The 25664-nt window shown below is 39.6% G+C and overlaps 1 protein-coding gene across 1 annotated transcript; it reads left to right on the top strand.

The window, feature by feature from the left end:
* Positions 1-4810: 4810 nt before the first annotated feature.
* Positions 4811-19993, top strand: LOC132773380 (chitinase-3-like protein 1). The gene is made up of 10 exons (XM_067468023.1): positions 4811-4944; positions 5370-5399; positions 7186-7390; positions 7873-7929; positions 10783-10933; positions 11941-12062; positions 12600-12735; positions 14340-14522; positions 16030-16146; positions 19398-19993. The coding sequence occupies exons 1-10, from the start codon at positions 4917-4919 to the stop codon at positions 19593-19595; spliced, it is 1227 nt and encodes a 408-aa protein (XP_067324124.1). The 5' UTR covers positions 4811-4916; the 3' UTR covers positions 19596-19993.
* The last annotated feature ends 5671 nt before the right edge of the window (positions 19994-25664 follow it).

Genomic DNA, 25664 nt, shown 5'->3' with positions numbered 1-25664 from the left:
ATTCAATTGGCTGCCAATTAGTTTTTGGGCAAAGTACAAGGTGTTGGTTTTGACCTTTAAAGCCTACATGGTTTGAATTCAGGTTACCTAAAGGATTGCCTTCTCCCATACAATCCTCCTTGCATACTTTGGTCATCTGGGAGCGTCTGTTTCAACCAGCCAGAACCTGACTGGCAACCACCACTCAGAGGACATTTTCATCTGCCATCCTGCAACTGTGGAATGACCTGTTGGAAGAACTCTGACAGCTAAATGAGCTGTCAGAATTTTAAAACTATGTAAAGACTTATCTCTTACAGCAGACCTACCCAGACAATCTTTAAACATGAATTTTAAATGTGTGTTCTTTGTTTAATCTCTGTTTTGTGTATTTTAATATCCATTTTATATACATTTTGGGGTGTAACTTTTATAGAGGTACCTTTTAATATGTGTATTTGTGGTGTTTTTGCTATGCTTGTGTGTTTTAATTGTTCTGTAACCCACCTCGAGCCATGAGGAGAAGCGAGTAAGAAATGAAATAATAATTGTTGTTGTTGTTGTTGTTGTTGTTGTTATTATTATTATTATTATTATTATTATTATTATTATTATTATGTGAAACACAACAAGATGAGTCCACAGCAGACACTCTGCTGGCTGTTGTATTGGATCACACGTCGGACACTTCCCAAGTGTCTAGGACTGTGTGCTGTATCGGCGAATAAAGTGTGCAGATCCCAGTAAGGTGGCCTTTTGCAGCTGGCAGATGGTAATTTTGTCAGTGCCGATTGTGTTTTAAGTGCAGGCCAGGGTCTTTAGGCACTGCACCCAGTGTGTTAATCACCACTGGGACCAATTTGACTGGCTTGTGCCAGAGTCTTAGCAGTTCGATGTTTAAATCCTCATATTGTGTCAGCTTTTTCAGTTGTTTCTCTTCAATCCTGCTGTCACCTGGGATTGCAACATCGACAATCCATACTTTGTTTTTTAGCACGATCGTGAGGTCAGGAGTATTGTGCTCCAAATCTGTCTGTCTGAATTTGGAAGTTCCAGAGTAGCTTGACGTATTCATTCTCTATAACTTTTTCCGGCTTGTGATCCCACCAGTTCTTTGTAGTAGGCAGATAGTATTTGTGGCACAAGTTCCAATGAATCATCTGAGCAACAGTGTTATGCCTCTGCTTGTAGTCTGTCTGCGCAGTCTTCTTGCAGCAGCTGAGGATATGATCTATTGTTTCATCTGCTTCGTTGCAGAGTCTACATTTGGGATCTGTCGTCGACTTTTCAGTTCTGGCTTTGATGGCATTGGTTCTAATGGCTTGTTCCTGGGCTGCCAGAATCAGGCCCTCTGTCTCCTTTTTCAAAGTTCCATTTGTGAGCCACATCCATATTTTTTCTTTGTCAATTTGGCTCTCAATTTTTCTCAGGAACAGTCCATGGAAGTTTTCTTACGCCAGTTTTCTCTTCTGCTCTGCATTGTATTTTTATGGTATTCACTCTTTTTCTTTTGCACTTTAAGCAGTTTACTACTATTGACTTCCCTCTATTATTATTATTATTATTATTATTATTATTATTATTATTATTATTATACACTGAAGTCTGAGATTCTCTCCCTGATACCTGCCATTGACAAGGAGCAAGTGTTTGGGACAGACAGGCATTAAATAGTCTCTGGCTCCACTTCAATTATGTGCAACGTCCTGGCATTAAGTGCTACTAGATGTCAGTTTTTGGCCTCTACCCATAGAGGCTATCAAAAGCACATCCTTCCATGCATTACCATTATTTGTGTGGGTCCAGGTACATAGTATTATTACTAATAGTGTTGTGAATAGCCTGTGTTAATAATATCGTGATGATGATGATGATGATTTAATGATTTATAATGCAATCAACGTAATCGGTGCATTTAGTTTTCCTCTGACCTCATCCCAGCTGTGTACATTGCACATATACCTGAAATGCTAGCTAATACACCATGTATGCTTTGAAATGGGCTATATTTTATGAAAATTCATTTTGTGATCAATGTGTTTTTCTTTTAGGATCTGTGTTTTTGCTAACAGGGCTAACTCTTTTGAAGTTATGTCCTGGAATTTCCCCATTCTCACTTTGAAGCTGGTTGCTTCATCTGTGATTATGCAATAGAGCAAACTTAAAAGAAACTAAATTTGAATTATTCTGAGAACAAAACTGTCTCAGTCTTTAAACTACGGTCATTCTTCTAATAAAATGTTATGAGTTACCAGAAATGTTGCTGAACAGTGCTGGCCCCACCATGACGCCTGGTGAGATAGTCACCTTCTGAGACAGAGCACAGGGGATGGGAAATGTGCCACTCATCCACCCCACTGATGCCTTTGCAATTACTCCAAGAGAGCATGTTCACATTTGGAAAGCAGTCCCTATGCTGACTGTTCAGTGCTGGTGAGGGCCAGGCCTGAATGCACGCTGACTGCTAATCTGGCATACATAACAGGGGAGCCAGCCAGCCCAACTTTCCACATGCCACAAAAGGAGGCAGGGAGAGGTGTCACGTCACCCTTGCTGCCATAAAAAGAAGCTAGGGGAGATGACAGCGGAGGCAGAAATGAGGATCCTAGCTATTTCTAAGATGTCTGCATCCATGCCATGATGAGAGGAATATGATGTAGAGCTTAAATGCAACATTGCTCACAAGCCATAAGTGGCACTTATTATGTCCAACTTGAAACCATTTAAAGTATCTTGCTATAGATAAGGATTTCTCTACCAAGCTTCCCTGGACCTTAGGGTTTTCTACAATACTGTTAAGGATTGCATGAAAGATGATGATGGGGGTCAACTTTTTTATAAAAAAAAAGCTATACATGTTATTTTCATCCAGAGGTTCCTTGAGATCCAAAAAACATGTCAAGAATTCCTCCAGGGTAAAACTAGTAGAAAAGCTATTCTAAAAGATCTTTAGAAAGAAGGGATACACTTGCCACACATCTCCTTTGAATTAACTGCTTTGACAGTGGGAAGTGCTTTGGAGTGGGGTGTAGTTCCTTTTCTGGATGTTTTTAAGCAGAGATGGGGTGGCTATCTGCTGGGATGCTTTGATTGTGTTTTCCTGCATGGCAAGGGGTTAAACTAGATAGCCTTTCAGATCTCTTCCAACTCCATGACTCTATGGCACAGGGCTGTTACTGGCTGTTTTTCTACTGACCCCTGCCTTAGGCCTGGCAACAAGGCATTCAAAAATAGCTCACCTCTGAACTCCTGCCATCTGTTACTCCGCACATTGTCTTGACTACACTTTTCATTGCTGTCATTGTGTATACTGTCCTTTTCAAGTCCTTTTCCATCCCTGTCAGGTTGCTGCTTTCAGGAGTTGCCTCATATATTTAGTGGGCTGATGTTGTCCTATGTTAGAACAGGCATGGGCAAACTTTGGCCCTCCAGGTGTACTGGCTGTTAGGGATTGTGGGAGTTGAAGTCCAAAACACCTGGAGGGCTGAAGTTTGCCCCTACCTGGTCTAGAAGAAGCAAGTGCCAAAAGCAGTTACCAGTGAATAAAGCCATATACAGGGATTTTTTAATACTATCTTTTTATTCAGCTATAAAGGGGAAAACATAAGGAAAGCAAGGCGATATGCAAAGAAGACAGATTTGGGGCAGCATTCCATGGATGGTGGGATTTGCAGTACCTTCACCCACATCCCGACAGTACTGCTAACCCCATTAGCCATGAATCTGGACCAGGTTTTGGACACAGAGCCCTCATGGCCCACTTTACTTCCTGGTGAGGTTTGGGAGAATGTGGACCACAGATGATGGGATTTGCAGTACCTTCGGTACACTTAGAGACTACTGCTAACCCCATCAGCCATTGATCTGGACAAGACTTGGGACACAGATCCTCCATGACCCACTTCACTTCCTGGTGAGGTTTGGGGGAGGATGGACCATGGACAATGGGATTCGCAGTACCTTCACCCACAACCAGAGACTACTACTAATCCCATGAACCATGGATCTTAACCAAACATTGCACACAGACCACCACCCACCCACCCATGATCTCCTCTACAGTCTGATGGGGTTTGTAGGAATATGGACCATGAACAATGGGATTTGCAGTACTTTCACCCACATCCAGTGACTACTGAGACCCCCACCAATGATGGACCTGAACCAAACTTGGCACAGAGAATCTCCATGACCAACTGACCATACTGGAGGGGTTTGGGAAAGATGGGCCATGGACAATGAGATTTGCAGTACCTTCATCCACATCCAGAGACTACTATTAATCTCACCAGCCATGATTCTGCACCAGTTTTAATGGGTCCATTTATAACATCAAAAAATAAACAATGCATTTTTCAAATAACTCAGGCATTGCCAGGTACCCAAACTAGTGTTTGAATATTTGAAAGATGTCCTGTTGAAGATGTATTAAGCCTGCTCTGGATATTAGGACACAGAACAATAGAGTCAAACTGCAGGAAAAAACAGATTCCACCTAAACATTAGGAAGAACTTCCTGACTATAAGAGCTATTCGGCAGTGGAATATATACTGCTGAGGAGTGCGGTAGTCTCCATCTCTTGAGGTTTTAAAACAGAAGCTGGATGGCCATCTGTCAAGGGTGCTTTGATTGTGTTTCTGTATGGTGAGGAGTTGGACTGGATGGCCTTGAGGTCTCTTTCAACTCTATGATGCTATTTTGGTGTCGGTAAGTTTCAAACAGCTGGCTGTAATGAACAAATGTGTGCCACACCCACTATACTAGTTGCAACATTTTCTCTTAGATAATTGGACAATTATTCCAGGATGTGATGTGAATACTATTATTTTGCTTGCACGCTGCTGAGTTCATGCAAAACTGAACCAAAGCAATAGTGTAGGAACACCACAATAAGGGAAGCAGAAGTGTTGTGCGGTATAGCAGACCACAGCACGCAATGAGGAGTAGAGCAATCGCATGGACTGGTAAGGTGTTTGATAAATTTTAAAATCTTCCTTTTGCAAATCGAGTCCCCAAGATTTGGAAAACATATGAGGAGGGTAGGTTCAACATGTTTTGAATCCTTGTAATTAGAAGCCTTTAACATTCCATGGGGCTGGGTTATTATGAGTTTTCTGGGCTGTATGGCCATGTTCCATAAACATTCTCTCCTGATATTTTGCCGGCATAGAGCCCAGAAAGCTCCCAACAACCCAGTGATTCCGGTCATGAATGCTTTTGACAATACATATTCCATTGAGCCTTCCAGGAAATCCAACAGTCATTGTGTGAATATCCCATAAATTGGACCAACTATGTAGATATTCTTTATGCCTTATATAAGAATATATACTGCATTTGTTTCAATCCCTTTATTAATCAATGAATACTTTCTCTTTCTTTCCATTAGGTGTAGTTGTGCTGATATTTCTACAACATGGTATGTCACTGTTTCTTTATTTCTTGGTTTTCTTTACTTTTTCCAGGAGACAGACCTCCCGATTCTCTTCTCACCAATCTTAATTTCGAATCAGTGTTGTATGATATAATATGGTTAAAAGCTCAGATGGCATAAAGTGCTCCTCTTGTGAAAGTTGTTTCTACATCCTGATTATTTTGATGGCTCTTTTATGCAACTTTTGTAGCCATGCAATATCCTGCAATAACCAGAATTATACACCGTATTCAGAATGTCTGTCACTTCAGAGATCCTTTTCTTTATCTGCTAGCTCACTTCCCATCAATGTGTTTAAAATTAGGGTTTTCTCAGAACATACTTCCCTTTACATTTGCTTCCATGAATTTGCCATTTTGAAAGTGGTGGCTGGCAATTCCCATGTCTTTGGAGCAGTAACTCCTCTCCAGGTGTTACTTCTGGAGTTTTCCAATTTTCTGAATGCTTACCCAATATAGGTTTAGCACAAGCATGGGCAAACTTTGGCCCTCCAGGTATTTTGGACTTCAACACCTACAACTCCTAAAAGTCGGTAAGCTGGCTGGGATTTCTAGGAGTTAATGTCCAAAACACCCGGAGAGCCAAAGTTTGCCCAGACCTGGTTTAGCATCAATTACAACTCCTTCAAAGCTATCGTACTTTAGCGTCCACACTAAAAGAAAAGTAAAGGTAAAGCTTTCCCCTGACATTAAGTCTAGTTGTGTCCGACTCTGGGAGGTAGTGTTCATCTCCATTTCTAAGCCAAAGAGCCAGTATTGTCCATAGACACCAACTAGATCAGGGGTCCTCAAACTAAGGCCCTGAGGCCGGATACGGCCCTCCAAGGTCATTTACCTGGCCCTCGCTCAGGGTCAACCTATGTCTGAAATGACTTGAAAGCACACAACAACAATCCTATCTCATCAGCCAAAAGTAGGCTTACACTTCCCAGTGAAATAGTGATAAGTTGATATTTGTTAAAATTGTTCTTCGTTTTAATTATTGTGTTGTTTTTAAGTGTTTTTTGCACTACAAATAAGATATTGCAGTGTGCATAGGAACTCATTCATGTTTTTTCAAATTATAATCTGGCCCTCCAATAGTTTGAGGGACTGTGACTTGGCCCTCTGTTTAAACAGTTTGAGGACCCCTGTACTAGATGATGTGGCCAGCATGTCTGAATGAAGCACCATTACCTTCCCACCAAGGTAGCATCCATTGATCTATTCACATTTGCATGTTTTCAAACTGATAGTTTGGCAGAAGCTGGGGCTAAAAGCGGGAGCTCACCCCACTCCCCAGATTCGAACCGCCAACCTTTCAGTCAGGAAGTTCAGCAGTTCAGTTGTTTAACCTGCTGCGCCACCAGGGGCCCCTAGTGTCCACACTACAGATCATAATTACAGCAGTTTGATTCCACTTTAACTGGCGTGACCCCATCCTTTAGAATCATGAGACATGTAATTTCCTGAATTCTTAAGAATTCTTTACCAGAAGGAATAAATTAGAGAATTCTAAGTACTTCACCAAATTCTAAGTCCCACATTTCAACAGAACTGCTAATAATGTGCAATGTGGATACATCACAAACATCAAAATTGATTCATTGACTTCCCAATTAAGGAGTCATCAGCCACCAAAGCTTCTGGACCTCTTTGATGCCCGATTTTATTCTGATCCCCCTAAACTATTTTTGTTTTCACTAGTGAAACTGCTCCTATGTTATTCCATTTTGATACCTGTTCGTTGCCTAACTCCTTTTTCATTTTATCTTTCTCAATCACCATAACAGTTTCCAGTTCCAACTTTAAATTGGTTTGTTATTTCACCGATTGGTCTCAGTATCATGATGGATTGGGGCGTTTTACTCCTGATGACATTGATCCACTTCTCTGCACCCACATCATTTATGCTTTTGCCAACATAAGTGATAACCAGATTGCCTCCAAGCAGAACGACATGAAAACGTATGACAGTATCAGACGCCTTAAAGTCAAGTAGGTATAACAGTGAATTTACAGACTTTGGATCACAAAGGAGAGATAATTCACATAGCAACTTTTAATTCTGATGCAAAATGGTTTGTGCTGAGGTGGTAAAAATTCCTCAGCCACCATATCCCATGGATGTGCTTCCTGGGAGTTCCTGAGAGCTATAAAAATCAAGACATCTGAGTAGCAGTAGTATACCCCTAATTTGCAAGTCCCATTGACAGAAATTGAAATCAAAGCTGTTTTTAACTGGATGGTGTTACATATTCATAGAATCAGTGGTACAGTTGGGTAATCTCAGACTCTGGGGTAAATAATCTTTTAGGATCAATCTCTTTAGATGGCAATGTCTTCTTTACTTTTTTCAAGTTAGTTTGAAAAGTGGCAAACCAGCCCCAGTGCCATTTTTGATAGGAATTGCTTCTCTATATACTGGAATACAATTAATTTTACTTGTTTTGCTCCTTTTGATTGATTGGTTGATTTAGAAATCCCACACTGAAGACTCTTCTCTCTGTTGGTGGATATTCAACAGGATCTAAACCGTAAGTTCAAAACTATCAATTTATTCTGTTGCTACCCAAAATCAAAAGGAACAGAAGCCACTGTACTTCCCCAATTTGGTTATAACTTCATAATATAACTTTGAACAAGATGGAAACGTAAGAGTCAGGCAGCAGCTTTGAGATTAACTGATTTATTTTAGAAAGAAATTAACTGATTTATTTTTAGGCAATCATCTTCTTCAGAGGCACTTTTGTAGTTGGAAACCCTAACCCTTAACTGTACCCTCAATTCATTTCTGACAGAATAAATAAATAAATTGGCATTGTTCCCTAGTAGTGAATATATATAGAGAGAGAATCATCAGCAAGCCTCCCATTAGAATTTCTGCTAACCACCAATCTATGGGGATTGCAGGTAAAATATTATTCTGAAAATTGTAGCCCAGGATCATATTCATGTGATTCCAAGCATTGTGTCATCATGTCCTCCCACATTTCACAAATGACAACTGGCACATTTGTGGCCAAGGAACATCAGTATGTGGTCATGATGTTTAAAGCTATTAAAGAGGAAGACTAGACTAGTTAGGAATAACTGGAGCACTTAGCCAATGTAGCTGAAGGTGAGGAATAATGGAAGATGTGGTCCAACACAAACTGGCAAATCCAGTAGCTGTGTACCACTGCTTTAGAGGGTTGGAAACTCAAAGACAAAGGGTTCACATTACCAAAACTACTCAGAATTTTTCCATCGGTATATTTATGCAGAGTTCTCACTTCCAAGACCTTTTTTGTCTGTTTCATCATTTCTTTCCTGTTGTGCAACATTAGAGCCCACATATGTCTTGCTTAACAATGGTAGATATCTGTGTGTGTGTGTGTGTGTGTGTGTGTGTGTGTGTTGCATTATAGATCACATCTATTTCCAATCCAGACTGTGACTGGTCCAACCATTATTTAATATTTTACTTCTGTGCCTTACTTGAGGCTCCTGACAACATCACTACTTTTCTCAGGGCAGAGGAGAAATTTGACATAACACCTGTAGCTCCTCCTTGCACTTTGGGAATCCAGGACCTTCAATCAATTAACAATCATTTTTACAATACATACTTTTCTGCACACAAAGTGAACACAAAAGACTAATTAGTTTTGGACGCTATTAATAATTAGCCGTCCCCTGCCACGCGTTGCTGTGGTCCAGTCTGATGATCTGGAAAGTAAAATAATGAGAAAGTGTTGGTTTATAATATATGTAATTCCTTTATGCTTGTGGGTAAACAGTATTTCTTGCTGTTTCTTTGTCACTGTTGATGTGGAGAGTGTCTGGATTGCCTACTCTGGAATATGCAACATATCATAGTCCTTCTTTAGGGGTCTTTTTCAAATCTATGATACTGTATCTGTGTCTGTGTGTGAATCATTTCTATCTATCTATATCTATGGCTGGATGGTTCTTTGTCAGGAGGGCTCTGATTACATTTTCTTGCCCTGGTGAAGAGAGTTGGACTGGATGGCTTTAAGTATTTTCTGTTTTTCATGGGGGTTCTGTGTGGGAAATTTGCCCCAATTCTGTCATTTTTGGGATTCAGAATGCTCTTTGATTGTAGGTGAACTATAAATCCCAGCAACTACAAATCCCAAATGTCAAGGTGTATTTTCCCCAAACTCCATCTGTGTTCGTATTTGGGCATATGGAATATTTGTGCCAAGTTTCGTCTATATCTATCATTGTTTGAGTCCACAGTGCTCTCTGGATGTAGGTGAACTACAACTCCCAAACTCAAGATAAATGCCCTCCAAACGCTGCTAGTGTTTTCTGTTGGTCATGGGAGTCCTGTATGCCACGTTTGGTTCAATGCCATAATTGGTGGAGTTCAGAATGCTCTATGATTGTAGGTGAACTATAAACCCCAGCAACGACAACTCCAAATTACGAAATAAAAAAAATTGATTGAAGGACATACATTGGGTTGTTAGGTGTATGCTGTCCAAATTTCGTGTTAATTGACCCACTGGTTTTTGAGTTCTGTTAATCCCAGAAACGAACATTACATTTTTATTTATATAGATAGTCCAGCTGTTTGTTTATTGGGAGTTTTGAACTCTTCTAGAGGTGGCTAGTTACTTGTACCTTCTACACAATAGCACATTTTTATTACGGCTTATGCTCTTCTACAAACACAAAGGTTATATCTTTGACCTTTCAGACTACTACTCCTTCAGTTAGATTTTTGTTTCTGGGTTAAAAATGTCATTTCCTATTTGGTTCTATCATGAAAACATGGAAAAGATTTATTAAAGTGCAGAAACTTTGTTCTTGTGGAACATCCTGCAGCACATTTTGCTATAGTTTTTCAATGAATACCTCACAGAATCTCAACCAATTCTCAAGTATATTAACTATTTTCAAAGTAAATGCCGCTAAACAGGAAACAGGAACAGACTCTTTTTTTCAAATTTTGTTACATAGTGTTATTAGTGTGAAGTGCTTGGTTACAATATAAACCTGGAGGATACAGCATTCTTCATTAGTGTGTGCCCAGAGAACAACAGTTGCTTTTTAAAAGAAAAGAAAAATACAAGAATAGCAATGTCTCAGAAGCGAAATAGATGCTGTTGTTGAAGGCTTTCATGGCTGGAATCACTGGGCTGCTGTGAGTTTCCCAGGCCATATGCCCATGTTCAAACCCTGGCTGGTTGCTGCCTAGAGGAATCCTTTGTTGGGATGTGTTGGCTGATCCTGATTGATTCTTGTCTGGAATTCCCCTGTTTTTTAAGTGTTGCTCTTTATTTGCTGTAGTTTTTGTACAGGTACTTTTAAAATGAAAAATGCAACAATGAAAACAAAGGCAAAACTTCCCCTAATTCTATGTTTTCCACCTATTACAGCTTTAGAGATGTAACAAGATCTCCTGCCACACGTTCAGACTTTGTGCTGTCAGTGGTGCAGTTTCTTCGGAATCACGGTTTTGATGGCTTGGATCTTAATTGGCAATACCCAGAAGAGAGGAATAAAAGACGTTTTGCCGACCTGGTTCAGGTACATTAAAACACAGTTCATTTCTGTGTAAGCAGGATTTAACCAAGATATGGACTCACCATTCAACTGGGCAAATTTTAAAACTTCTCAGTATCTTAGCTGTCAGCCTTAAGCTTCCAAAAGAATTGTCCCCCATCTTTAGAAATATCAAAGAGCTTTAAGATTTGACACTGGGTGGCAGACGTTATTAAAGTGTGGAAAAGTTTTGTTCTGGTTTTTGTTGTTGTTGTTGTTGTTTTAGTCATCTTCCAGTATATACCATCCAGAACATCCAATAAAATAACTTTCCCAACTGCAGTACAGCAGAAAGTTGGATAAGCGAAAATGTTGGATAATAAGGAGGGATTATGGTAATGCTGAATGGACTTATGGATATCAGAACTTGGTGAACGTTGGCCACTAGATTGGCTTTTAATTGTTATTGTTTTAATTGATTGTTTTAACTACTGTGGTTATTGCTGTTATGTAATTTATCTGTTGAATTGTTGGCATCGAATTGTGCCAGTTGTAAGCCGCCCTTAGTCCCCCCTCGGGGGTTGAGAAGGGCGGGATAGAAGTGCCCAAAATAAATAAATAAAATTAAGGAAAAACCTATTAAATGTCAAATAGCATTATGATTTTGTAAATTAAGTGCCAAAACATCATGTTTTATAACAAATCGACAGAAAAGGCAGTTCAATACACAGTAATGTTGCATAATAATTTCTGTATTTATGAATTTGGCACCAAAACATCGCAATGTATTGAAACAGCTGTGGATCCGGGCAGGAGGCAGATTGTGTTGGATAATACAGAATGATGGATGAGCAAAGGTTGGATAAGCAAGACTCTACTGTAATTTTAAAAAGCTGCACTGTAAGGAAATGGATGGAAGGTGGCTGAAACACACTTGGGTACAAAGTGTTGTTATTATTATTGTTATTCTGCACCACTGAAGTACTGCATACGGAAACAAAAGCTATCTGTTCCTCAAAACAAAATAACATCTACCCACTAATGTCCTTTAGGATTTCTTTCATACATTTAAGTCAGAGGCTGGAGACAATGCACGTATGGAAAAACTCATACTGAGTGTTGCAGTATCAGCTGTAACCACTGATGAACACTATGATATTGGGGAAATCAAAAGGTAAATCTTTCAGCTATATCTGTTACATACAAAGGCTAAGTAAATTTAAATTGGCAAGTGGTATCTAGAAAGGAAAGCATAATGGGTTGAAAAGTACAGTGTATTTCTTATTGACAATAGTTTAAATGGCACAGATGAATAGATAAGTGTTATGAAGCTTTAGTGCTCACTTGTGGAATTTTGATTCTCAACAGAGAATGAATTTCTGATTTTAAGTGAGAGTTCAGCCTGATAATTGTACAACATCCCATCTCTATCCTCTTATGTTTCAAAAACATTGAAGCTGGAATCCTTCTGTTTGTCCAAATTAGTGTATAGTAGACCTCTCTAATCATGTAGGCGAACACCACTGATTCAGTAGTGTTCACCTACGTGATTAGAGATTTGGATTTGGTCTAAGTGTCATGCACTCAGATATTCCAGGGTAAAATCTGGTGCAGGTAGCTAAAAAGGTACTTTATTTTAACCTCGCAGATGAACTGTAAGCATAACCACACTTGCATAATGGGGGCTGATTTACTATGTGTTCTCCCACAGATTTGCAGATTTCATAAATTTAATGACCTATGAGTTCCATGGTTACTGGAACGATGGCAGTCACAAGTACACAGGGCACACAAGTCCCCTTCACAGGGGCAGAAATGACCGTCAATTTGAGTTGTTATATAATGTGGTGAGTTGTCAATCCAAGGGTAAGTTTTCTGAGGCTTTTTCTAGACGTTATCTTTGACGCTATGTTTTACTTTGAGTGTTAAGGAAAATCAAACAACCCTGGCTGTGAGTTGAAACTTAGGAAAAAGTATCTCTGACTATTATAACTCCCCCCTACCTCCACTTCATTAAACAATATTATTATTATTATTATTATTATTATTATCACTTTATTTATATTCCACCCTTCTCACCCCAAAGGGGACTCAGGGTGGATCACAAGTACACATACATGGCAAACATTTAATGCCGTTTGTATACACAGTACACAGACAGAACAGAAGGAGGTGTTGTTTCGATGCCATGGACAGTCAGGCTCAAATCCAAAAGGGGCGCAGTCGCTCCATCCTCTATGACGAAGAGCCATCAGGACTTCCTCATTCCAGCATTTTCTGATCTTCTTTTTCTTTATGGCATTGTAAAACATCTCTCCTGCTTTAGCAGTACCTAATTTCTCTAATTACAGCTAAAGCTGTAATTAGAGAAATTATTCAGGTAAACAGTGAGCAGTTAAACAGTGTAAGGTAAACAGAACTGTTCAGGTAAACAGGTAAACAGTGAGCAGGTAAACAGAACTGTTCAGGTAAACAGTGAGCAGGACTGACGGTCAGCTGCTCAAACCAACCCAGGGGTTCGAACTTGCAACCTATTGGTTGATAGATCTTATAGTTTTTTGTTGACGATTTACCAGCTGTGCTAAACCTCCACCATTTTAAATCAGAATAAAACTGATTTACAATGCTACAATTTCCCTCTCTACCTAGACCACTGCTTCTTAAACTGTGGTTTCCAATGCCAAATGGGATCTCTGTAGCTCAATGTTGGGACCCTGAAGAATTTGGCAACAGTAAAAGTTTTCTGAACATCACTTATTGACTATTCTAGGCATTTTCATGAATCTGTTTGTGAAGTGGATTCTGCAGCTATACCTTCTTAAAAAAGGAAAATCAGCCTGGAATCATAAAGTTGGAAGAGACCACATGAGCCATCTAGTCCAATATTAAAATGTATTTCTATAAAATACACGTTAAAATACACAGAATAGAAATTAAACATGAGTTTAAAATTCATGAGGCTGGGTAGGTCTGCTGGAAGAGATAGGTCTTCAGTTGGTTTTTAAACCCCAACAGCTGATCTAACTGTCAATGCTCTTCCATAAGATCGTTCCACGGTTTTGCGGTGGCTGATGAAAAGGTCCTCTGGGTGATGGTTATTAGTAGGGTTCTGGCTGGTTGGAGTAACTTCCCACAGGGGACTCAAGTGTTCAGGAGAAGGAAATCCTTTAGGTAATCTCGACCCATACCATGTAGGACTTTAAAGGTCAAAACCAGCAACGTGTACCTTGCCAGAAACTAAACCTTAGATGTTATCAAAAACAAATGAATAACTATGATCAGAAACATATATGTATATTTAATACCTCAAAGGTATTACATTTATTTGAAAATTTAGATCAACAAGATTGCTGAAGGAACATGCAAACCATAGTGCAACATAGAACTGGAATATGCACAATGTCCCACCACATGAACACAGTGGCTAATGTGGTCTTTCTTCTTTATGCAGGATTCTGCTGTACAGTACTTAAAAAGTTTGGGTGTTCAAGATGAGAAGATCATCATGGGAGTCCCCACAGAGGGGCAGAGTTTCACTCTTTCTTCCAGAAATACTAGGGTTGGGGCTGGAGCTTCCGGTCCAGGAACACCTGGTGCTTTCACAAATATTTCAGGAAGTCTGGCCTATTATGAGGTATCAAGGGTTTCACACATGTTTGTCTCCCCATTTGGCACTCCAGCATGAAGTTGTACAATGTCAGATAGACACAGAGAGTGCATAGTATAGTGGTTTGAGTGTTGGACTTGGACTCTGAGAGACCAGTGGATTTTGGGGTTTGATTCCACTCAATCATGGGAACTCATGGAATGAACAGGGGTGCATTACAGAATAAATGCAGTTTGACACCACTTTATCTGCCATGGTTCACTGCTATGCAACCCAGGAAGTTGTAATTTGCTAAGGCACCAGCAGTCTTCGGTAGACAAGCTAAATAACTTATAGAGTCCTACAATGTCTTTAGCCTTTTCTGCCAAAGAGTGCTGGTGCCTTACCAGGGCAGATAAAGTGGAGTTAAACTGCATTGATTTTACAGTGCGGATGCACCCTAGGAATTAAAAGAGGAAAATTATTATTAGTTATCCTTCACCAGCTGAGTGGAATTCAGGGAGGGATCGTCAACAATGTCTAGAATCCAGGTAAGAGAAGATTAAATGTTTGCAGGTGGAAATTTTGAAGAAGTTACATTTTTGGCCTGCAGTTCCCAGAATCTCAACATTCAACATAGCCATTGGCTGTGGCTATGCTGCTTGCAAGTACAGTATACAGAAGGCATGAGCAAAGTTTGTCCCTCTGGCCGGTAAGCTATTAGGACTTGTAGGCACTGAAGTCCAAAACAATGGAGGGCTGAAGTCTGCCCATGCCTGGTATACAGGAAGCTGTAGTCCTGAAAGATAACATTTCCATATGCTGCAGGTGGGAATCTAGCGGGCAGGAAGGATACAAAGTGTTTTGGTGCAAAAACCATTTCCCAGTCAGGAAGGGTTGATGAAAACATTTTGCTACTTCCATCCAAGGAACAAAAAGCATTCCCAACGAAGGGGTGTAATGCTCACAACCAATAAGGCTACGAAGAAACAGAAAGCCTTCTCTTTTGAAAGCTTGTGGCCCATGAGGGGTGTGGGTTGCTTCTCTGCCATGGGACGCAGTGGCCTGTCTTATATATATGCATACTGTATTCATGTAAAAATCCAAAATATTTTGGGCCCAAGTTATCTAGAGTTTGAAAATCAAACACCATAACCTTGAGCTGAATTCTAGAAGTGCTGTTGTGCATATAGTAAAGGTAAAGGTTTCCCCTGACATTAAATCTATTCATGTCCAACTCTTGGAGGTGGTACTCATCTCCATTTCTAAGCCGAAGTGCTGGTGTTGTCTGTAGACACCTCCAATGTCATGTGGCCAGCATGACTGCATGGAGCACCATTACGTTCCTGCAGAAGCGGTACCTATTGATCTACTCACATTTGCATGTTTTCGAACTGCTAGGTTGGCAGAAGCTGGCCTAACAGCAGGAGCTCACCCCGCTACCCAGATTCACGCTGCCAACCTTTTGGTCAGCAAGTTCAGCTCAGTGGTTTAACACACTGCACCACCAGGGGGCCTAGTGTGCATATATTTATGTAATATTTATGTCTTCCAGATCTGCATTTTTAATCAGGGTGCCAAGAAAGAATGGATTACTGAGCAAAAAGTTCCCTACTCATACAAAGGAAACCAGTGGGTAGGGTATGAAGACACGAGAAGTGTTAAGGCTAAGGCAAGTGTTAAAAGTTAATTTCCCAATTTTATTTATTTATTTATTTATTTTTCCTGCATTTGTAACCTACCCTTCTCACCCCAAGCTAGTAACTGTCTTTGGGCATCATCAAATGGGTTTAGGGCTCCATTTCCATGCACTCAGGAAATAGAGCCTTATGGGAGTCCCATGGAGGCCATCTCATTATGTAAGGGCACTTCCACTGAGACAGACAGAAACAGAGTCCTAAACCCATCTTCATACTGGAGAAAGCCAGGGAAAGTGGGTAAAAGTTGTGAAAAGTCTATGGGATGGGCCATTCCCGTAGATGGACCTCAATGGGAGAGAATGGGGAGAAGATGAGTGCTTCACTCCCCGTGCTCCCCCCCCCCCCCCCACCTTGTCTGAAGAAGTCCTTACAAAGATTATACAATAAGATGATAATTAGCCTCAGCACTGTAATGGCAAATTTGGAAGTACAAGTTGGCAACATTACAGTCCTGTTTATAACACAGAGAAGTCCTCACAAATTCAGAAGCTATATATATATTTGAAAGAAGAATTGAGATTCAATAGTAATGACTGATAATACCTCCATGCACAAAGGAAAACCCTGCCTTCACAACCTGGTAGCACTCTAAATGCAGGCTTTCGTAAGTCACAGGAGATCAGAGTGCTAGGAAATGATGCCAGCCACATTGTTTAAAAAGTTTGAGGACCCCTGGTCTATACAATTAACCATTTCCAAAGAGAAATTGTATATTCTGATAAAAAAAATAAAAGAAACACTTCAGTCAGGTTCCTGTCAGATTATGAAGGTAAGTCTTGATCATAAACATGAAAGCCCAGCTAGTAAGATATTGTAAGTCCAGCTTATGATATCATAACTAGTGAACAGGACAACATTTTTAGCAGTTTCACTAGAGTGTCTCTTTAAGAGAAAAAAGATGGTATGTAAATAAATATAACAACAACTTTTCATCAGAAACAAGGTTTAACTACTCAAGACCAAGGCCACATCTACTCTGGCCACTTAATCTGGTCTTGTAGGTATGTTGATACAATGCTTGTAAACATGGCTTATGGGAAGTGTTTATGTGGTAACTGGGATATTGTTTTTATTCAAAATGATAAATTTCTGCTGAAATGCTCTGCAAAACATTTGGGTGTTACTGCCTCAGATGGTGTCAGTCAATGCAGTTCGCACCCCTCCGGTTCTCTCCTAATGATATCACAGAGTGTCATCGCTTTTACTGAAACATTGTCCAGAAGACTGGAGTCATCCCTATTACACTGCAGCAGTTGGTAATGCCAAATAGTCTCTGATGGCAGGACTTAACAGGGGAAGAGCTTGGCATCAATCTCTTGCCTGGTCTGCTCCAAGTACATAATTTATATCTACTTTAAAATCTGAGTTTTCATCAGCACAAGTAGTCTGTTCACTGGTGCAAAACACATTCATTGTGGTCACAGTTGCTTTGGAGCTTGCAACCAGAAGTTGCTTTGCAAGCTTCTGGTTGCAAGCTTCACTGTACATAGCTAGGCTGATTGTCAGTTGGGAGGCATGCAATCCACTCTCAGGGCCATACTTATTTCCCACAACTTGGGCTCATCTCCACACTGCAATTCAATGGCAGGGTAGGACTTCATAGAGGATTACGGATGTAGCCACTAGGCTTGGGTAACCACGGAAAAATTTGGTTCTAAACTCGTTTTGTTTTTAGGGGGCCCTTGCGTTTCGTTTTTTTTAATAATTCTGAATTTTTCCTTTTAAAAATTTCGAAATATACGAAATTTCATATAATTACGAATTGATTCGTTAATGGCGGATGCGATTGCGCAATATGCTAAAAAAAACCTCCAAATGGGACAGGGGGAACTTCTGAAGCTTCCCTCTCCCTCTGTTGTTGACTGTTGGTGTGATAAAACAAACAACAACTATAAAAATTGCACCAGACATGCAAAAATAATTATGAAATAATTACAAAATAATTACGAAATAATTACAAAATAATTACGAAATAATTACAAAATAATTACGAAATAAATTGAAAAAATTGTTTCGAATCTAATTTACTCCTCACACTATTCCTGCATGGCTCAATATTGGATCGTAAGCTAATTTAAATATGAATTAATAATGAATTACGAAATTAACTGACAAAACCGCCCAAGCCTAGTAGCCACATTTAGTCATTCTTTTACAAAGCTTCTTCACTCACTGATGGGAGCACATTTACTCTGCCCTATAACATTCCAATTTTACTATTTGCCTTATGTGAAGAGTAAAACATTTGAGCATATAGATGCCCCAATTTCACTGGAAATACTATGCTGTCCAAATCTTCCATGTATAACAAAAGTCATCCTCTTCAAATTCATTGCTTTCCACATGAAAAGAGTGAAGAAAAAATAAAGGGAGAGGAAGATGGAACTAGTAAGCTCTCTTCTCACCATGGCCTTATCATATCCAAATGAGTGAATTGAATAATCCATAGAGAGACTGTTATAGCATATGGGCATATTTAGAATTGTCATGTTGGGGTTAGAGAATTTCTTTGTCAAGATTACATTTATGGTGCTTGTTTCTAAAAGGCACCAAATCCAAAACAATTGAATAATAAGTTATAGATGGCAACACATTGTTGGCTAGGTAAAGGCAAAGGTTTCCCCTGACACTAAGTCTAGTCAAGTCCGACTCTAGGGGTTGGTGCTCATCTCCATTTCTAAACCATTGTCCAAAGACACCTCCAAGGTCATGGGCTAGCATGACTGCATGGAGCGCCATTACCTTCCCACCAAGATGGTACCTATTGATCTACTCACATTTGCATGTTTTCAAACTGCTAGGTTGAGTAGAATATTATCTACAAATCAAAAGTATCAAAATGAATCAAGTCACTTTGATCCAGAGACTGAAAAATGTCTTTGTATAGTAAAAGAATGCATATCCCCAGCATATATATTTTTTGATTCCTGCAAAACTTCTTCAGATGGATTTGTTACATTTTGGAAACAAACTCCATATTTGCATATGTTGGTCTTTCCTGGGTTAAATCTGGACAAATACTAATCCACTGGGCCCACAGAGCAGAGAGGAACACGTGTACGTGATGTTCACAGCTCAGAAGTATTGCTTTCTGGTTCAAATCTCCCAGAATCCACAAAGCCACCATGACAATTGTTCCAAGTACACAAGCTTTGTGAAATATCTTATCTTTTACAGACTGTTGTTGCTCCAGATTTGCCTCATTTCTTTCTCTTTCCTTCAGGTTCAGTATATGAAAAATAACCATTTAGGAGGCATCATGATTTGGGCACTTGATCTAGATGATTTCTCAGGTTCTTTCTGCAATGAAGGAAAATATCCACTGGTTGAAGCTGTTAAAAAAGAACTGGATGGAGTTGTAGATAGTATAGGTAAACCACCGGAGAATATACCTGAAGAACCAGATTTTATCAAAGGATAAACTGGAATATAAGGATAACCTTGATGGTTAAAGGAAGCTTTATTCTCTTATTCTAGGGAATGATACAAATGACCAAATTGCTGTGTGAGAAACATGATGAACTTTACGTGTTTCTCAAATGCTATAATATAGACAACCATGATTAGTTTTATGTGGTTTTATGATTAATGTGGTTCTATCCTTACTCATTTGCTTCAATGGACTAAAGTCATTTACACAACCTAGTCCTTCCTACCTGCTTCATTTTTTGTCTATGTTTGGGGTTGGTTGGGGTGCTTATTATAAAAGATGCTTCCTTCTGGTCTCACTATTTGAAATAAAGTAACTCACATTATGAATTGGGCTGCATGCATTGTAATTTTTAAATATATGCCTAGTGGTTTCAATAAAACATTTTCCTGCCATTTTGAGGAGATATTTGTTTCCCTGTCTGCAAAATGGTATTTGTATCTCCCAAATTACCTTTGCGGATAAATGCGGTGTTGAGTGTGGAAAATGGCATATGATAATATTGTTTTACATTTCATTGTTCAAGGTGGAATCCTTCCTTACATTCAGTATTGATCATTCATATCTCAAGGAATCAGTCACAGCAATATATGAAATGCACATTAATTCAGTAACCAGCAGCAAAATGAAGTTGGAGGTATGAGGGAAAGACGTGGAATTTACAAGACATATGTTGTTTATTCATGTGCCACTAAGTTCAGCACCACTACAAATGAGGCCCCTTCCACACAGCCCTATATCCTAGAATATCAAGGCAGAAAATCCCACAATATCCGCTTTGAACTGGGTTATCTGAGTCCACACTCAGATAATTCTGGGATATAGTGCTGTGTGGAAGGGCCCATATAGAAAAACAATTAAATTTACAGGTTAAACTTCTAGTGGAGAAGTATACAGCTTTTTCCGAAAAGATGGGAAGAGGAGGTAATGTTTTCAAGATTCCAGAAAAATTCAGCTCCAGTGTGTGGCATGCTGTCCAAATATTCATTCATTCATTCTTTTATAATATTTATATTCTGCCCTTCTCACCCTGCAGGGGACTCAGGGTGGAGCACTGCATATATATGGCAAACATTCAATGCCGGGACATAAAATCATAAGTACATACAAACATTAAAATCAGTTATATCCACTTTAAAATCAGTTGCTTAAAATATAATTCATTAGCCTGATATTACAGGAGGGCATTTCTGTATGTTCATGTGTCTGCTGGATCTGCTTATTTTTGGTCACATGATTACAGTGGTTACATTTTTTTCTTCCTGACATGTATGCAAGTATGTGTAAATTCACATGCCCATATTAACCAATAATTCTTGTTTTCTTAGCATTCTAACTGCTCCCTTGCCCTCCCATTGGATAACTCCCTTGCCTTGCTTCCCTTCTCCTTTCCTTTTGTAACCCCACAACCTTTCAATCCTACATGAATGTATAAATGAGTGGAAGGAGGTGTTCCTAGTTTGAGAATTAAACAGCTCCTTATTCATATAAAGAGAATATAAATGTGACATATGTGTGACATATATGTGACATATAAAAAGAGCCACTGCCAATGTCCCTTCCCACTGCCCTAGCTGTTCAGCCTTGATAGGACAGCTTAACAGTGGTTTACATAGTCCCCTTTAAGCCCAGTTCTATTGAGGCTGCTTCTCTAAGAAAAGACCTCACATTTCCTTCCCACTGTCCTAGCAACACAGCCTCAATGAGTCTGGGCTTAATAGACCCATATTAAGCCCAGACCCCTAAATGCTGTGTTACAAGGTCAGTGGGAAGGGGCTGTGCTGTCTGCTTCTATAGTCGTGGTTCTTTCCACATCCTCTCCCCATGCCCTGTTCCCTATGTCTGCTCCAGGCATCCACATAACTACTACCTTTCCCCTTCCCCCTCCCAACGCCTTACCCCTCCTACCCAAAAGAGAAAGGACTTCATCAGATGGTTTTCCTCCTAAGTTTCTACACATTTCAAATAGAGATGTTGGGAGATCACTTCTGATTCTTGTTGCTTTTTAAAGTAGATGGTTGTTTCCTTTTAAAAAGGAGGACTGTGTCCCTGAAGGTGTGATTCCCCCTTTCTTTAGAGAGATTTTCAAAACAGGAAAAATTGGGTTGCTGTGAGTTTTCCGGGCTGGATGGCCATGTTCGAGAAGCATCCTCTCCTGATGTATCTCCTGGTGAAACATCAACAGACAATGCTTCTGGAACATGGCCATACAGCCCAGAAAACTCACAGCAACCCAGTGATTCCAGCCATGAAAGTATTTGATAACACAGGAAAAAGTGGCTTTGGAAGCTATATTTAAGCCATGAACTGTGTGATCTACACTCCCAATTTTGATCTTACTTCACTGTTAGACACTTTGTCTGAAAACCTGAAAATGATGCATTTACAGTTATTTCAGTTTTGTGATTTTGAGAAGTTTTTCTGGAGAGCAATGAGCAGGGGAGGAGTCTACTGAGGACAATTCTGTACCATGCCTGGCTATTACTCATCCCTGGGAGTGGAATGCCTGAGTGCATTCCACTTACACCTGGTGTTGCGACCCAGAGCAGGAAACTGAACCCTAAGACAACAATCCACCACACTTGACTTCAGGAAAAAAAACAATCCTTTTTATTGATGAAAGATAAGTACAAAAATAGAAGAAAAACACAAGGTAAAAAGTCACAGTAAAACTCAGCAACCAGAAATGTCCATGAACAATATCAAAAACCCACAGCAACACTGCTGAAACCTGGAACCTGTTAGCAAACCACTAACCGTACTTGAAGCACTAGGAAAAGTCCTTGGAACAAAGCCACTGGAAGCAGGAGAATGCAAGAGACTGTTCATGAAACAGAAACGATGCCTGGACTAAATGGGCATCCAGGCCAAGCATCTTTAAAGCATAGAAATCTATTTCGTGACATGCCTGAAGGTTGTGTTTGCATTTCTCTTAATCTAGCTGACCTCCGTAAACTCTGCGCTTCGCCTCTGTTTTGCCAAATCTGCCCCCGTCTATTCTCGTTAGAGGAACCAGGTGTCCTATTATCTGGAGAGCTCGAAGGGAGTGAAAGTTCAATGCTTGGCTCTGAATCATTCTCATGGGAATTTGTACTTTCGCTTTCCAAAGCAGCAGGATTTTCACTACACAAACCGTCATCTTCTACATTGACCTCAGAATCATTGACACCTTCATTAACATCACGCTCAGAATCATTGACACCTTCATTAATATCAGGAAATACAATCAGAGAGTCAGGTACAGGTTCACACACAGGCTGAACCCCAACACCTGGGGTGCTTCATGGGGATCCAGAACACATCCAGGTGTGTCCATGCATTTAGATAGTGAACTGAACTTGATTGCAATAATAATAATAATAATAATAATAATAATAATAATAATAAATAACAACAATAATATTTTTATTTCTTACCTGCCTCTCCTCACGGCTCGAGGAGAAGCAGGTTACATTGCTAAACACATAATCAAAACACATAATCATTTAAAAACACTCAGTAGAATCTCATATTATAACATATTTCCATAGAATATATATTAAAATGCACACAACAAAAGTTAGACCTAGAGTGGAAGTTTAAAAGTCAATTAAAATGATCTGGGTAGGCCTGCTGGAAGAGATAGGTCTTCACTTGTGTTTTAAATTCTGACAGCTGATCTAGGTCATTTTATAGTCATTCTACACTGCTTTATGTTGTACAGCTAGGGTTTGCAGGGATCCTTTATTATCCCCCTTATTGGAGGACCAGAAAGGTATGCCCTTATAGGACTGTCAGGTATCCTTTTTTATACGGGATATCCTCTATTTGAGGAATGGAAAAGCTTTCCTTTTTCTAAAAGATTGAAAAGTAGCCCCAAAAATAATCCATATTTTGGACTATGAGCCCTCCAGAAAGACAGAAATTTGTATATCATGCAACTGACGAATGTGGACAACATATTCATTTACAAAGGATACATGACTATAAGAACTGAAAGCTTTTATTTGGTATCCGGGTTGACCACAAGCTTGTTAAAAGATGCTTCTCAATTGCTGATCTTGTATGTCATTTTGACTGTCTCTTGTTGCTCTTTTGAAAACCTGAAAGCACTATGTGCATTTGGGAGGAAGTGGGTGGAAAGGAACAGGCTTGCCCTGCTTCTGTCCATTACCTTCCAGCATAACTCTACAGGACTTTGTTTTATCTACACACTCTGGGCCACAAACAGGTTCTCCACTTCATCCATTTACTTTGTTCCTCAGCTCCCTATGTTATGTCATTTCAAAGGAAGGAATTGACAAAATTCCCTGTGAGTTCTGTGGCTGCTTGCAGACAAACAACTGCCAGTTGGATCAGGTGAAAGACACTGAGCAGCCATTTGTTTTCTTTACTAGCTTAATTAATTCATCTTCTGCACTACAAAAATAGGGAAGCAATGATAAGAAAACAACACCAAATGAACCCAGTGAGCCCTGAAAAATAATGTGAATGAAGCAAAAAGATTGGAACCAAGCACGCAAGTCTGCTTTCGTTTTCAGTCTAGTGTTTCAGACATTCCTCTTCCTCTTTCACTTCTTTTTTTCATAGTAAACACACGTTTAACCTCATCAAGGAATGACCATATTTTCATTGGGGCAATGCTCGAAGGCATGTACAAGCCCGCCCACCCCCACCCGCTTTCCTTTATTAGTTTCATAGTTGCTGTGTGTATTAATATTCAAGAATACCCTAACTTATGCAGCTATTTAGCCCAACATAATCCATATTTGTTCCTTTTTAAACAAAATTAATTATTTAGCATAATAGTTAGAGATCTATGACACAAAGAAAACTTCAGATGGTAATATCTATTATATTTTAAGAGTGACATGTTATAGAATGATTGGTGATGAAAGCCATTCTGGAGCAGATTCAGCACTTGACATTCTGGATCAGCCCCAGAATAAAGGGTCTGTATATAACCACCCAAAGTTTCACTGTGTTATATTATTTCAATTAATATAATGCTGGATTTAAGACAATGTATTTCGTGAAAGGAATTGTTAATTCCAAACATTTCTCTTTGCTGGTTTTCTCACATTCTTGTTAAAAAGCTAACTCTTCCAAACTTAGATGGACCTGTAAACGTGCCTGGATTAAATAAAATCAGAGTTCTTTGGCCTTATACACTTGAAAGGAAGAGATACCAATATACCTATCTTCAATTATTAATGTTATCAATACAATTACATTCCATATTCAACCTGAGTCATTTTTCTCAGGTACCTTCTACACATCCATACAACCCAGAATATCAAGGCAGAATAACCCACAATATCTGCTTTGTACTGGTTATTCGAGACCACACTGCCGTATATCCCAGTTCAAAGTAGATGATGTGGGATTTTATTCAACTGTGTGGAAGGGGCCTCAGTGAGGCAAATAAGCCCCAAAACAAGGATTGAAACAAGTTTATTGAGCGCCTGATTGGCTACGAACTCCTGAGCTGTGTTCAGCTTGGGACATGGAGGGGGTCACAACAATGGACTATGCTGTTCAACAATGGACTATGCTGTCTTTCAGGGTGGTGAAGTTCAACAATGGACTATGCTGTTCAACAATGGACTATGCTGTCTTTCAGGGTGGTGAAGTTTCTTTCTCTTGTGGTTTTTAAGCAAAGGCTGGTTGGCTATCTGTCAGGGGTGCTTTAATTGTGTTTTCCTGCAGGGTAAAGGGATTGGATTAGAGAGCCTTTATGGTGTCTTCCAACTCTATGATTCTATGATTCTATTAGAAAATGTAACCTCAAAACTGATAGTCTAGTAATGAACAGCTATAAAAGTCTTTCATGGTAGATTCTTCCTAAACCAGTGGTTCTCAACCTGTGGGTCTCCAGATGTTTTGGCCTTCAGCTCCCAGGAAACCTAACAGCTGGTATACTGGCTAGGATTCCGGGGAGCTGTAGGCCAAAACACCTGGGAACCCACAGGTTAAGAACCACTGTGTTAAACTGTTCATATAGAAGAAACAATTACAGCAGACAAATGTAACATCCAACAACTGGAATTGGAGAAAAAAACAAAGTAGCATCTAAACCAG

This window comes from Anolis sagrei, chromosome 4, assembly GCF_037176765.1.
Source record: "Anolis sagrei isolate rAnoSag1 chromosome 4, rAnoSag1.mat, whole genome shotgun sequence".
Taxonomy (NCBI): domain Eukaryota; kingdom Metazoa; phylum Chordata; class Lepidosauria; order Squamata; family Dactyloidae; genus Anolis; species Anolis sagrei.
Note: the sequence above shows the minus strand (reverse complement) of the source record. Positions and strands in the feature narration are given on the sequence as shown.

Excerpts from the sequence above, each read along its gene's own strand:
- LOC132773380 (XM_067468023.1), top strand. The coding sequence starts at position 4,917 with ATGAGGAGTAGAGCAATCGCATGGACTG. Across the intron at positions 7,391-7,872 it reads ATCAGACGCCTTAAAGTCAA|AAATCCCACACTGAAGACTC; the intron begins GTAGGTATAACA and ends TGGTTGATTTAG. Across the intron at positions 7,930-10,782 it reads TATTCAACAGGATCTAAACC|CTTTAGAGATGTAACAAGAT; the intron begins GTAAGTTCAAAA and ends CACCTATTACAG.